The sequence below is a fragment of the Carcharhinus amblyrhynchos genome, chromosome 31 (assembly GCF_965287045.1).
Source record: "Carcharhinus amblyrhynchos chromosome 31, sCarAmb.v2.hapA, whole genome shotgun sequence".
In the NCBI taxonomy this organism is placed as follows: domain Eukaryota; kingdom Metazoa; phylum Chordata; class Chondrichthyes; order Carcharhiniformes; family Carcharhinidae; genus Carcharhinus; species Carcharhinus amblyrhynchos.
The window spans coordinates 16,862,472-16,877,700 of NC_137354.1; the positions used below are offsets into that span (position 1 = coordinate 16,862,472).

The following is a 15,229-nucleotide window of genomic DNA, read 5'->3' on the forward strand; positions in this document are numbered from 1 at the left end:
TGCAAGCCTTTGATGTGAAAACATGATCTGGTTCTTAGAAGTGCAAGAACACTAATAATAATACACTTTAAAAGGTTTTGAATATTGTCTTCTTTTCAACTTACCAAGAAACTGACTAATGGGCCCCAATATCGCACGAAAATGGCTGCCTGTTTCTTTAGCATATTCTTCATTAGTTTATAATTGGGTAACACACAGGTGATGGTTTGACATTAGGATTAGAAAGGTTTTGTTTTCCTCCCTGTGATAAATCAATCAGAGGGGAGATAGACAAGGGGGTCTAGAGGGGGCAATTTTTTTCACATAGAGGTTCTGGAATGAGCTGCCAGAGGCAGTAGTAGAGGCGGGTACGATTTTGTCTTTTAAAAAGCATTTAGACAGTTACATGGGTAAGAGGGATATGGGCCAAAAGTGGGCAATTGGGACTAGCTTATTGGTTAAGAAAAGGAGTGGCATGTACAAGTTGGGCCGAAGGGCCTGTTTCCATGCTGTAAACCTCTATGATTCTATTTTCAGTTGCATTAAGCGAACTTCTCCGAGTGACCACTTTCAAATACACCAAGAAATATTCCTTTACGTATTTATGAAAATTACATGTTAAAGCACTACCTGACTGAATTGGGTCAAGGCAGATGTTGTGTTCAGTGATGTTACTCAGATATATATCTTGCTGCTTTCATGTGGTGAATCATTTAATGTGTTATATAGTGCAACGAGCTCAAAAACACTGTAAACATCCTCAGGGCCCTTCAAAAGTAACAGGCAAACTCAACCTTTCTCAGTTAGTTCAAACCCACTCATTCCGACAGATTTGCTGAATTTTACTGTGAGATGTTTTTGTTTGTTTTTTTTGGAAATTTAGCTTGTGTTCCCTTGAGTATAGAAGTGGTTAGCGCTGCTGTGCTAGGCACCAGGGACCCGGATTCAATTCTGGCTCCAGGCGCCTGTCTGTGTGGAGTCAGTACGCTCTCCCTGTCATTCCTGCAAATGTAAGCTATGGTTTTAGGGACTTTGGTGAGTGATGGGACCAGTATCCTATCTCTTTCACAGAATCATAGAATGACTGTGGTGCAGAAGAGGCTATTCAGTCCATCAAGTCTGCGCCAACTCTCTGAAAGAGTATCTTACCCGGGTCCTCTCCCTTGCCCTATCCCTGACACTGCGCATTTACCATGGCCAATCTACCAAACCTCCACATGGTTGGACACAAAGGGATAATTTAGCATGGTCAATCCACTGAACCTGCGGATCTTAGGGGACTAAGGGGGAATTTAGCATGGCCAATCACCCTAACCTACACACCTTGGGACACTAAGGGGCAATTTAGCGTGGCCAATCCACCTAACCTGCACACCTTGGGACACTAAGGGGCAATTTAGCATGGCCAATCCACCTAACCTGCACATCTTGTGACACTAAGGGGCAATTTAGCATGGCCAATCCATCTAACCTACACATTTTGGGACACAATGGCGCAATTTAGCATGGCCAATCCACCTAATTTACATATCTTTAGACACTAAGAGGCTAACCAATAAAACGTCAGAACAATCTAAGAGGCAACGCAATTGACGGAGAGAGAACCAGACACTGAAAGATAAATAAAAAGAGGAGAGGAAAAACTGGATTTAATAGGTGAAAAATTTAGAAAGGAAAAGTTAAAGACATTTTTGCAACTTTATATTTAAAACTCAAAGCTGTTGGCAAAGCTGGGCAGCACGGTGGCACAATGGTTAGGACTGCTGCCTCACATTACCAGGGTCCTGGGCTCAATTCCAGCCTCAGTTCACTGTCTGTGTAGAGTCTGCACATTCTCCCCGTGTCTGCGTGGGTTTCCTCCGACAGTCCAAAGATGTGCAGGTTTGATGGATTGGTCATGCTAAATTGACCCTAGAGTCAGGGGGATTAGTAGGGTAAATATGTGTTAGGCCTACTGGAATAGGGCCTGGGTAGGATTGTGGTCGGTGCAGACCCGATGGGCCAAATGGCCTCATTCTGCTCTGTAGGGATTCTATGATTAATTTACCTCCTTCAGTTCATCATTCTCATTGTTCTTTTTCTGAACTCCAGATCTTAGAGTCTAGACAGTTGAAGGCATAGCTTTAGAATCATAGAATCCATACAGAGCAAAAGGAGGCTATTTGGCCTATCGCGGGCAAAATACATACCACCACAAATAGCCTTGAAATGAAACATCCTGAGGCCTTGTTCATCGTGGCCGGAGTCTCCCTTCAGGCCAAGCTCAAGAGCGTTCTACCAAGTTATCACCAACACATCTCCTGTTCCACCAGAGGCCCAAACATCCTTGACTACTGCTCCACAAATATCAAACATGCCTACTGCTCTATCGCCCACCCACACTTTGGTAACTCAGACCACAAGGCTGTGCTCCTGCTCCCGGCTTACAAGGAAACACTAAAGCGAGAGAATCCATCAAAGAAAGTTGTGCAATGTTGGTCTGAGGAATCGGATGATCTCTTACGTGGCTGCTTGAAGTCAATGGACTGTTCTGTATTTAAAAACTCTGCTGCCAGCCTGAACGAGTACACCACTACAGCAACTGACTTCATCAGTAAGTGTGTAGAAGACTGTGTGCCAAAGAAGCAAATCTGTGCGTTCCCAACTGGAAACCATGGATGAACAGGGATATCCACTGCTTACTGAAGTCCGGGTCTGAGGCATTCAAGTCAGGTGACCCTGACCTATACAAGAAAACCCAGATATGATCTAAGGAGATCCATCAAAGATGCCAAAAGACAATACCAGACCAAGCTAGAGTCCCAGGCTAGCCACACCAACCCCCGCCGACTATGGCAAGGTCTTCAAGATGTAACAGGCCACAAAATGAAAGCATGTAAAATCGTTGGCTCCAATGCACCTCTCCCTAATGAGCTCAGTGCATTCTTGACCCATTTTGAGCAAGAGGTCAGCGAGAACACACCCTCCACTCTGAAAGCCCCGGATGAACCTGTATCTGGGGTCACCATTGCAGATGTCAGGGCAGTTTTCTTGAAGGTCAACCCACGGAAAGTTACGGGGCTGGATGGGGCACCCAGACAAATACTCAGATCCTGCATGGATCAGCTGGTGGAGGTATTCACAGGCATTTCCAACCTCTCTTTATAACAATCTGAGGTCCCTATCTGCTTCAAGAAGACAACCATTAACCCGGTACCTAAGAAAAACCAAGCAGTGTGTCTTAATGACTATCGGCCAGTGGCTCTGACATCCATCATTATGGAGTGCCTCGAAAGGTTCCACAGCATGAATCAATTCCAGCCTCCTGGACTACCTGGATCCACTACAGTTTGCCTACCTCCGCAACAGGTCTACAGCAGATGCCATTTCCCTGGCCCTGCACTCAACCCTGGAACACCTAGATAACAAGGACATCTATGTCACACTCCTATTTATTGACTACAGCTCAGCCTTCAACACCATTATTCCTATAAAACTCATCTCCAAACTCCGTGGCCTGGGCCTCTGCCACTGGATCCTGACCTTCCTAACTCACAGACCACAATCAGTAAGGATAGGCAACAACATCTCCTCCACGATCATCCTCAACACTGGTGCCCCACAAGGCTGTGTTGTCAGCCCCTTACTATACTCCTTATACACCTATGACTGTGCGGCCAAATTCCCCTCCAACTTGATTTTCAAGTTTGCTGACGTCACCACCGTAGTGGGTTGGATCTCAAACAATGACAAGACAAAGTATAGCAGTGAGATAGAGAATCTGGTGAACTGCTGCAGCAACAATAATCTCTCCCTCAATGTCAACAAAACAAAGAAGATTGTTATCGACTTCAGGAAATGTAAAAGAGAACATGCCCCTGACTACGTCAATGGGGATGAAGTAGAAAGGGTCGACAGCTTCAAGTTTTTAGATGTCTAGATCACCAACAACCTGTCCTGGTCCCTCCCCGTGCCAACACTATAGTTAAGAAAGCCCACCAACACCTCTACTTTCTCAGAAGACTAAGGAAATTTGGCATGTCAGCTCCGACTCTCGCCAACTTCTACAGATGCATCATGGAAAGCATTCTTTCTGGTTGTATCACAGCTCGTTATTGCTCTTCCTCTGCCCAAGAGCACAAGGAACTCCAAAAGGTTGTGAATATAGCCAATCCATCGCGCAAGCCAGCCTCCCATCCATTGACTCTGTCTACACTTCCCGCTGCCTCGGCAAAGCAGCTGGCATAATAAGGAACCCATGCATTCTCTTTTCCACTTTTTTCCTTCAGAAAAAAGATACAAAAATCTGAGGTCAAGTACCAACTGACTCAAGAACAGCTTCTTCGCTGCTGCTGTCAGGCTTTAGAATGGACCTACCTCATATTTGGTTGATCTTTCGCTATACTCTAGCTATGACTGTAACACTGCATTCTGCACTCTCCTTTCCATCTCTATGAATGGTATGCTTTGTCTCTATAGTATGCGAGAAGCAATAGTTTTCACTCTATACTAGTATGTGTGACAATAATAAATCAAATCAAATCAAACCTACACCTACAGCAATCCCACCAAGCCCCTATCCCCATAACCCTGCATATTCACCTTGCTAATTCCCCTGATACTGAGGGGCAATTTACCATGGCCAATCGACCTAATCCGTACATCTTTGGAGCGTGGGAGGAAATGGGAGCACCAGACACAGGCTCAGGGAGAACGCGCAGTTACCTCAGGCTGGAACCAAACCCGGGTCCCTGGTGCAGTGAGACAGCAGTGCTACCCACTGTGCCACAGTGCTGCCTTCTGTGTGTGTGAGGGACGTCAGGATTAGACATGAACCTAGAATTGGGAAAGTACAGAAATCTCATGGGGTTAAAGGCAGGAGGTGGGTGCAGAGATTGGGAGGGGGTGCAGAGATTGGGAGGTGGGTGCAGAGATTGGGGGGGGGGTGCAGAGATTGGGAGGTGGGTGCAGAGATTGGGAGGTGGGTGCAGAGATTGGGAGGTGGGTGCAGAGATTGGGAGGTGGATGCAGAGATTGGGAGGTGGGGGCAGAGATTGGGAGGTGGGTGCAGAGATTGGGAGGGGGTGCAGAGATTGGGAGGTGGGTGCAGAGATTGGGAGGTGGGTGCAGAGATTGGGAGGTGGGTGCAGAGATTGGGAGGTGGGTGCAGAGATTGGGAGGTGGGTGCAGAGATTGGGAGGTGGGTGCAGAGATTGGGAGGGGGTGCAGAGATTAGGAGGGGGTGCAGAGATTGGGAGGGGGTACAAAGATTGGGAGGTGGGTGCAGAGATTGGGAGGTGGGTGTAGAGCTTGGGAGGTGGGTGCAGAGATTGGGAGGTGGGTGTAGAGATTGGGAGGTGGGTGTAGAAATTGGGTGGGGGGTACAGAGATTGGGAGGGGGGTGCAGAGATTGGGAGGGTATACAAAGATTGGGAGGTGGGTGCAGAGATTGGGAGGCAAATGAGTTGAGCACAAGGATGAGGAATTTAAATGTGAGGTGTTGTGGACTGGGTCCCAAAGGACTGTAAGCTTAAGGGATGATGATCGAGCAAGATTTTATGCGACATGAGAATACACTTTTTCTTCAGAATTAGAGTTCCTACAGTGCAGAAGGAGGCCATTTGACCTATCGAACTTGCACTGGCAACAATCCCACCCAAACCCTATCCCCCTGTAACCCCACATATTTACCCTGCTAATCCCCCAACACTAAGAGGCAATTTAGCATGTCCAATCAACCTAACCTGCACATTTCTGGAGCGTGGGAGGAAACCAGGGAACCTGGAGGAAACCCATGCAGATATGGGGAGAACATGCAATTTCCACACAGGCAGTCACCCATGGTCAGAATTGAACCCGGGTCCCTGCAGCTGTGAGGCGGTAGTGCTAAGCACTGTGCCACCGTGCTGCCCTTGTTGTATTTATTCACTCCAATCCCTTACACAACGTTTCCAGTAGCTCCCTGCTCTAAGGCAGAACGATTACTCCCACCTCAAGGTTGCAAGGTCACGGGGGGGGGAGTCCTAATTAAGTTGGCAAAGCTCACATTTTGTGATCAGATTTGACCCCCGACAGCCCGGTGGATAAATTATCACAGGGAAACTTCTGAAAAACCCACAAGCAAACAGCCACAAAACCTTCCCCTGGGATTGTCCTTTAATTATGTGTGAGTTCGCAACCCCTCGGCAGTGGTAATTAAAGAGTTGCTTGTGATGGAGGAGTTTATCACTTTTTTTAAGAATGAGTAATAACTCGAACAGTTTGCATTCCATCTTCATGTACACATTCACACATGAAATCCAACGTTATAAATCGCACATTATGAAAATGGAATTAATTAATCCTAATTCAGATCATAGACAAAGCAGCAACATAACTAAAAATCAGGTGGCGAAAGAAAAGGGATAGAGGGAATGAGATTGAGAACAAAAAAGAGATGGAATAAGGTTCTTCACGGTGGGAAGGTTATAGGTGATGACCGAGAGAAAGACCCTTCTCTAGCTCCCAGACAAGATTCAACGGAAATTGTGTTAAAATATATTTCACTGCAGTACGTTATGGGTGGCACAGTAGCACAGTGGTTAGCGCTGCTGCCTCACAAGGCCAGGGACCTGGATTCAAGGGTGACTATCTGTGTGGACACAGTGAGAAGTCTCAGAACACCAGCTTAAAGTCCAATGGCTTTATTTGGAATCACGAGCTTTTGGAGTGCTGTCCCTTCATCGGGTGAGTGGAGGGGTAAGTTCTACTCTTCACTCACCTGATGAAGGGACAGCGCTCCGAAAGCTCATGATTCCAAATAAACCTGTTGGACTTTAACCTGGTGTTCTGAGACTTCTTACAGGTGCCCACCCAAGTCCAATGCTGGGATCTCCACATCATATCTGTATGCAATTTGCACATTCTCCCTGTGTCTATGGGGTTGCCTCTGGGTACTCTGGTTTTCTCCCACAGATGTCCGGGTAAGGCGGATTGGCCATGCTAAATTGATCCTTAGTGTCGAGAGGATTAGAGGGAAAATGCGTGGGGTTAGGGGGATAGGGTCTGGGTAAGGCTGTGGTTGGTAAGGACTCGATGGGCCGAATGGTCTCCATCTGCACTGTAGAGGTTCTATGATTCTCTGATTCTCATCCTCGTCAGAGACAGAAGTTGGGGGCTCCAAATCCGGGCAGATCTCAGAGTTTCCAGCATGCCCAGACCATCTAGCACTTCCTCACCTCTTGGGACCCTGTGCAACAAGAAAAATGGCACTAAAGTCTTGTGGTCATGTGCCATCGAACAGAAGAGTCTCAGGAAGAGGAGGCAGCGTGAGGTCGCAAAGGGAGAGGAAAGAGGGAAGTTCTTTTTAGTAGTGACACAAATTGGCTTACATTAACACTGCAGTGAAGTTACTGTGAAAATCCCCTAGTTGCCTCACTGCAATGCCTGTTCGGGTACATGAGGGAGAATTTAGCACGCCCAATGCATCTGAACAGCATGTCTTTCAGACTGTGGGAGGAAACCAGAGCTCCCGGAGGAAACCCATAAAGACGCGGAGAGAATGTGCAGACTTCACACAGACGGTGACCCAAGCTGGGAATTGAACCCAAGACCCTGGCGCTGTGAGGCAGCAGTGCTAACCACTGTGCCACCGTATGCCTGGTACCAAAGGGAGAGTCCCAGACAGGGCACTGCAACAGGAAAAGAATCCAGTTCAGTTTTTAAAAAAAGATATTGCGGATTGCAGTTGGTTTTGCTCGCTGGAGTTGTGTCGAGGCCCAGATATGTGAAATAAGTTAGGCCAAAATGCCGAATAAAATCTCTACTGCCAGCTTCTGAGATCCCCCGTTGGAAGTGACAGGAGGATGTAGAATATCTTTATTACATTGGACTGAAAATGAGAAAATAAGCCATCCAATATACTTCTCCATCAAATGGCCGACACATTCTTGGCACTTGGTGTTGCTATGGTGATAAAAGTGTTGTCCATGCTTGGCGCTGGAGCTGGAAAGTTTGTCCAGCCCATTCTCAGGGCTGGTCTTCAAAGCCTGTCACATATATCGCTCACCAGTCAACTAGGAACATTCCCTTGCAAAGCCTGGGTGGAGGGGGTGGGGGGGGGGTATCATCTTTTCAGGGTGTCCTAGCCCTGGTAAAAGAGCGGAGATTGAGGACTTCACTGGGGGAGAACTGGGGAACTCTCAGCCCATCAAAGGGGCCAAGTAAGAAGTCTCATGACACCAGGTTAAAGTCTAACAGGTTGATTTGGAATCATGAGCTTTCGGGGAGCGCTGCCCCTTCAACAGGTGAGACAACGCTTGTAACTCACCTGATGAAGGAACAATGCTCCAAAAGCTTGTGATTCCAAATGAAGTGACACAAATTGGCTTACATTAACACTGCAATGAAGTTACTGTTGGACTTTAACAGGTCTTGTGGGATTTCTGACTGTGCCCACCCTAATCCAACGATGGCATCTCCACATTATCAAAGGGGCAGTGACACCTTTATTTTTGTATTTACCCAAACAGGACACTCATGTTCGTGGGCGAAGTCACTCTCTGTGCCATTGATGTGAGCGGGTTTTCAAGCTTCCTACCCCTGTTGCAAAATGACATTTAAAGAACGATTGTAGAGATGTTAGGGGGATGAGGTAGTTTGAACGGGAGTGAGTTTGTGGATTTGGGTATCGGTGGGAGTTAAGTCATGGAAAATTATATTTACATCAGGAGGATGATCCCAGTTCAACAGCATTTGGTTTTCCCTCCAGTCACACAGCTACACGCCCTGTTCAGGCATGTTGCATTCATAATTCGAAACATAGTCTGTATTCAGTACAGAATTTACTGAAGAAGAGAAACAATCTGAAACCCAACCCCAACTGCCGAGTGCTCTGGTTTCCTCCCACAGTCCGAAAGATGTGCTGGTTAGATGCATTGGTCATGCTAAATTCTCCCTCAGTGTACCCAAACAGGCACCGGAGTGTGGCGACTAGGGGGTTTTCACAGTCACTTCATTGCAGTGTTAATTTACTTGTGACACTAATAAATAAACTCAAACTTATTTCTCACTTTCTCTTGTGGACGTTACAATTGAATGAGCTTCCTTCCTACTTTTAGGCGTTCGGGGGGTGGGGCGGGGGGGGGCATGGTAGCACAGTGGTTAGCACTGCTGCCTCACAGCTCCAGGGTCCTGGGTTCGATTCCTGGCTCGGGTCACTGTCTGTGTGGAGTTTGCACATTCTCCTCGTGTCTGCGTGGGTTTCCTCCGGGTGCTCCGGTTTCCTCCCACAGTCCAAAGATGTGTGGGTTAGGTTAATTGGCCATGCTAAGAAATTGCCCCTTAGTATCCAGGGATGTGTAGGTTAGAGGGATTAGTGAGTATAATATGTAGGGATATGGGGGTAGGGCCTGGGTGGGATTGTGTTCGGTGCAGACTCGATGGGCTGAAGGGCCTCTTTCTGTACTGTAGGGTTCTATGGCTCTATGATGTGTGGGTTAGGCGGATTGGCCATGCTAAATTGCCCCTTAGTGTTGGGGGAATTAGCAGAGTAAATACGTGGAGTTATGGGTATGGGGCCAAGGTGGGGTTGTTGTTGGTGCAGGCTTGATGGGCCAAATGGCCTCCTTTTGCACTGTAGTGATTCTGTAGCAGAAAGAGCCAGTGTATTGAGAAAAAAAAATGTGCAGTCTGTTTTAAAGGAATGTAAGTTGCTGGGTAACGTACTTGCTGGGATTTGACATGTCCATACCCGTGGATTGTTGCACCTCTCCACACCTTGCATTTCCTTTCCCAGGACATCACAACTGCTCACCCCAAAGGAAGGCAACTATCAGTGAGCTTGCACCTTTTAGACTTCGACTTATGTTTTTTGCTGCATTTTAATAACAAGTTGGATGGCAGCGAGAATTGGATTTCAAACAGATGCTAAACTTGCCAGGTGTGAACTGAAAGCAAAAAAATCTGGAAACTTCTAAAATAAGGAGAAAATGCTGAGAACACTCACCAATTCTGGCAGCATCTGTGGAGAGATAGGAGATTTTTTTAAATGTCAGGCCTGCTATGATTCGGGCATGTTCCTCTGGGAGGGCCAGGAATCAAAATGGAAGGTGCAAAATTGTGGGTATATGGCCCCTTTAAGGGACAATCATTTGTGGTAACGTGGCCCCTTTAAGGGACAATCATTTAGGGATTACATCATCGAGCCAGACTCTATGGGATGGGAGCCAGAAAGCAAGTGTCCTGTGACTGGGAGTGTGGCATGCTGGCACAGTGGTTAGCACTGCTGCCTCACAGCACCAGGGACCCAGGTTTGATTCCAGCCTTGGGTGACTGTCTGTGGGGTGTCTGCATGTTCTCCTCATGGGTTTCAGATGTGGGTTTCTTCCGGATGCTCCGGTTTGCTCCCATACTGCAAAGACGTGTAGGTTAGGTAGATTAGCCATGCTAAATTTCCCCTTGGTGTCCAAGTATGTGCAGGCTAGATGGATTGGCCATGCTAAATTGCCGCTTAGCGTCCAAAAATGTATAGGTGATGTGGATTGGCCATGCTAAATTACTGCTTAGCGTCCAAAAATGTATAGGTTAGGTGGATTGGCCATGCTAAATTGCTTCTTACTGCCCAAAGAACATAAGAACATAAGAACATAAGAAATAGGAGCAGGAGTAGGCCATCTGGCCCTTCGAGCCTGCCCCGCCATTCAATAAGATCATGGCTGATCTGTCGTGGCTCAGTTCCACTTTCCCGCCCTCTCCCCATAACCCTTAATCCCCTCTCTTATCAAAAACCCATCAACCCGCTTCTTAAAAATATTTAGCGAGGCAGCCTCCACCACTTCAACGGGCAGAGAATTCCAGAGATTCACCACCCTTTGAGTGAAGAAGTTCCTCCTCAACTCCGTTCTGAACCGCCCCCCCTTTATCTTGAGGCTGTGCCCCCTAGTCCTACTGTCTTTTTTGAGCGGGAAGAGTCTTTCCACCTCTATCCTATCCATCCCATTCATCATCTTATACGTCTCAATGAGATCTCCCCTCATTCTTCTAAACTCTAACGAGTACAAGCCTAGTTTATTCAGCCTCTCCTCATAGCTCAACCCCCTCAACTCCGGTATCAGCCTAGTAAACCTCCTCTGCACTCCCTCCAGGGCCAAAATATCCTTGCGCAGGTGCGGCGCCCAAAACTGCACACAGTACTCCAGCTGCGGCCTCACCAATGCCCTATACAGCTGCAGCAAGACCTCCCTACTTTTATATTCAATCCCCCTCGCTATGAAGGCCAGCATCCCATTCGCCTTCCTGACCACCTGCTGCACTTGCAGGCTGGGTTTTTGCGACTCATGCACAAGGACCCCGAGGTCCCTCTGCACCGTCGCCTGCTGCAGTTTTTCGCCACGTAAGTAATAGTCCTTCCTACCATTCTTCCTACCAAAGTGGACCACCTCACACTTGCCAACATTAAATTCCATTTGCCATTTCCTGGCCCATTCGCCCAGCCTATCTAGATCCTTCTGCAGACTCTCCACACCCTCCGCACAATTTGCCTTTCCCCCAATCTTGGTGTCATCAGCAAATTTCGACACCCTACACTCGGTTCCCTCCTCCAGATCATCTATATAAATGGTAAATAGCTGAGGCCCCAGCACCGACCCCTGGGGCACCCCACTAGTCACCAACCGCCAATCCGAATAGCACCCATTGACCCCCACTCTCTGCCTCCTATTTGACAACCAATCCTCTATCCACGCTAACACCCTACCCCCAACTCCATGTCCTCTGACCTTCTGCAGTAACCTCTTGTGAGGTACCTTATCAAACGCCTTCTGAAAATCCAGAAAGACCACATCCACCGGCTCTCCTCTATCCACCGCCCTAGACACATCCTCATAGAACTCCAGTAAATTTGTCAGACACGACTTCCCTTTAATGAAACCGTGTTGCGTCTGCCCTATCAAGCAATTCCCTTCAAGATGCCTCGCAATTTCCTCCTTAATGACGGATTCTAACATTTTACCTACCACAGACGTTAAACTAACCGGCCTGTAATTCCCCGCCTTTTGCCTGGCACCCTTCTTAAACAACGGCGTAACATTAGCCGTTTTCCAATCCTCCGGCACTTCCCCGGAATCCAGCGACGTCTGGAAAATAACCACCAAGGCATCCACTATCACCTCCGCCATTTCTTTCAGAACCCTCGGATGCATTCCATCCGGTCCTGGGGACTTGTCCACAATCAGCCCCTCCAGTCTGTCGCGCACCACCTCTCTAGTAACAGTAATGTCATTAAGACCCTCCAGTCCTACCACCTTTCCATCGCTAACACCCGGCAAATTATTCACGTCCTCCTCCGTGAAGACAGAAACAAAAAAGTTATTCAAGACCTTAGCCATATCCCCATCCCCTACCACTAGGTCCCCTTTCTCATCCTCTAAAGGACCAACGTTCACCCTAGCCAGCCTCTTCCTTTTTATATATTTATGGGTGAGGTGGATTAGAGATTACGGAGATCTGGCAGGCAGGTGGGCCAGGCGGTTGTGTGGGCCTGGTTAAGAGCTGGTGCAGACTCGATGGGCTGAATGGTCTCCTTCTGAATGTTAGGGATTCTGGGATTCTATGACATCAGTTGGAGCCAGGGAGGAGAAGAGAGCAGACCTGTGCAATGTTCCTCTGAGATCCTCAGAGTGTAAATAGTTATCATAGTTTAACAAACCCCTTCTGAAGTTTTGTAGTTTATTTATTGGTGTCACAAATAGGCTTACGTTAACACTGCAATGAAGTTGCTGCCATATTGAGTCGCCACCAGATCTTATAAAAGTGTTAGCAGTTTTTCAGTATTTTGAGCCTTTGCTTTGCAAGCTTTTAATCTGTGAACATTGACACCACCCCATTGTTTCACCTTTCATCACCCTCCTTTAAAATAGTTTAGTTGACCAAGATTTTGAGCATCACTCCTAGCAACTCATTCCTTGGCTGTGAACTCATTTCCTTGATTACAACTCTGCAAAGTGGACCGATTTTGCATGCTGGGGAGGTTAGATGAGAGGAATTTGCTATTACTGACACACAAATTTTGACAAGTGGAATTCAGCTCCTATATTTGTAATAACCCAAAGTGGACAAATTGGAAACTAATTGGGGTGGATGATTTGATTTGATTTGATTTATTGTTGTCAACATGGGATATAGTGATAAGTTTTTTTTGTGCTCTATACTGGCAAACAATATCATTCGTAGAATACATAGGGGAGAAGGAAAGGAGAGGGTGCAGAATATAGTGTTACAGTTACAGATAGGGCGTAGAGAAAGATCAGCTTAATATTTGATTTGATTTACTACTGTCACATAGGATACTGTGAAAAGTATTGTTTCGTGCACGTCATACGGGCAAAACATACCGTTCATAGAGTACTTAGGGGAGAAGGAAAGGGCTGTGCAGAATATAGTGTTGCAGTCATAGCTAGGGTGTAGAGAAATATTTAAGAATACATTTAAGTCACGGGTAGATAGGTTTCTGATAGACAAGGGAATTAAGGGTTATGGTGAGAAAGCGGGAAGGTGGAACTGATCCACTTCAGATCAGCCATGATCTTATTGAATGACGGGGCAGACTCGAAGGGCTAGATGGCCTACTCCTGCTCCTATTTCTTATGTTCTTATGTAAAGATCAGCATAATATTTGATTTGATTCATTATTGTCACATACAGAGATATAGTGAAAAATATTGTTTCTTGTTTGCATAGCGACAAAACATACCATTCATAGAGTACATAGGGGAGAAGGAAAGGGCTGTGCAGAATATGGTGTTGCTGTCATAGTTAGGGTGTGGAGAAAGATCAGCTTAATGTTTGATTTGATTCATTATTGTCACATATAGAGATATAGTGAAAAATACTGTTTTTTGTGTGCGTATAGACAAAACATACCATACATAGAGTACATAGGGGAAAGGGGTGTGCAGAATATAGGGTCACATTCATAGCTAAGGTGAAAAGAAAGATCATCTTAATACTTGATTTGAGTTATTATTGTCACATGAGATACAGTGAAGAGTATTTTTTCTTGCGTGTTCTACAGACAAAGCATACCGTACATAGATTACGTAGGGGAGAAGGGAAGGAGAAGGTGCAGAATATAGTGCTGTAGTTATAGAGAAGGTGTCGAGAAAGGTCAGCTTAATATTTGATTTATTATCATCACATGGGATACAGTGAAATATTTTGTTTCTTGCGCAATACAGACAACGCATACCATTCATAGGGTGCAGAGGGGAAAAGGAATGGAGAGGGTGCAAGATATAGTGTTGCAGTCATAGTTAGGGTGCAAAAGAGTGACAAGTGGACTGGCTGTAAGTTATTATGGTTGGGTAAATTGCTATATAAAGTGCTCCCAGTGGGCAGAACTTGCAAATTTTACCTGATGATGAAAGAAATGATTTTGTCTGACAAGAAAAAGGAAGTATTTAGTGTTGCACACCATGCACAGGATGTGGTTACCATTTCCTTATGCATTTTTACACGACTTACAAGTTACAAGAAAACGTTGAAGGGATAAAGTTGTTTCAATCTGACAGATGAAAATGTTTCAATCTCACGGCTGGTTGAAGGTATCGCTCGCCTTCATTCTCTCATTTGGTAAGTAAAAGTGTTGCTTTTAAGCAAAGAAAATGCTTTTGGTTATTGAGAACCTACTCCAGGTATATCACAAGGTTATAGTTCACCAGTTCAGCCTTGTATAAGCATCATTGCATTTATTTCAGATATTCTATGTTTGGCGCATTGAAAAGACTAGCATAAAATAAATCAACAATTGATAAAGAGTTGTTCCAAATTGTTTTGAGAACATTACATGTGCAGTGGACAATGGGGAATCTTTGGATGTCGTGTATCTGAATTTCCAGAAGGCATTTGATAAGGTGCCACACCAAAGACTGCTACATAAGATAAAGGTGCACGGTATCACGGGTAATGTATTAGCATGGATAGTGGATTGGTTAACTAACAGAAAGCAAAGAATTGGGGGTAAATGGGTATTTTTCTGGTTGGCGATCAGTGACTAGTGGTGGCCTCAGGGATCAGTGTTGGGACCACAATTGTTTACGGTTTACATAGATGATTTGGAGCTAGGGACCAAGTGTAGTGTGTCAAAATTAATGACGCTAAGATAAGTGGAACAGCAAAGTGTGCAGAGGATGCTTAAAGTCTGCAAAGGGATATAGATAGCCTCAGTGAGCAGGCAAGGGTCTGGCAGATGGAATACAATGTTGGTGAATGTGAGGTCATCCATCTTGATCGAAAT

The 15,229-nt window shown here is 46.0% G+C and overlaps 1 protein-coding gene across 1 annotated transcript in view; it reads left to right on the forward strand.

Annotated features, from left to right (window-relative positions):
• Positions 1-14,446: 14,446 nt before the first annotated feature.
• The window catches only part of LOC145360544 (transmembrane protein 273-like), a 56,833-nt gene continuing 56,050 nt past the window's right edge, over positions 14,447-15,229 (forward strand). Inside the window, exon 1 of the mRNA XM_080215815.1 lies at positions 14,447-14,565. Within this exon, the coding sequence (XP_080071941.1) occupies positions 14,505-14,565 (61 nt within the window). The 5' untranslated portion in view covers positions 14,447-14,504. The remainder of the gene's footprint in view (positions 14,566-15,229) is intronic.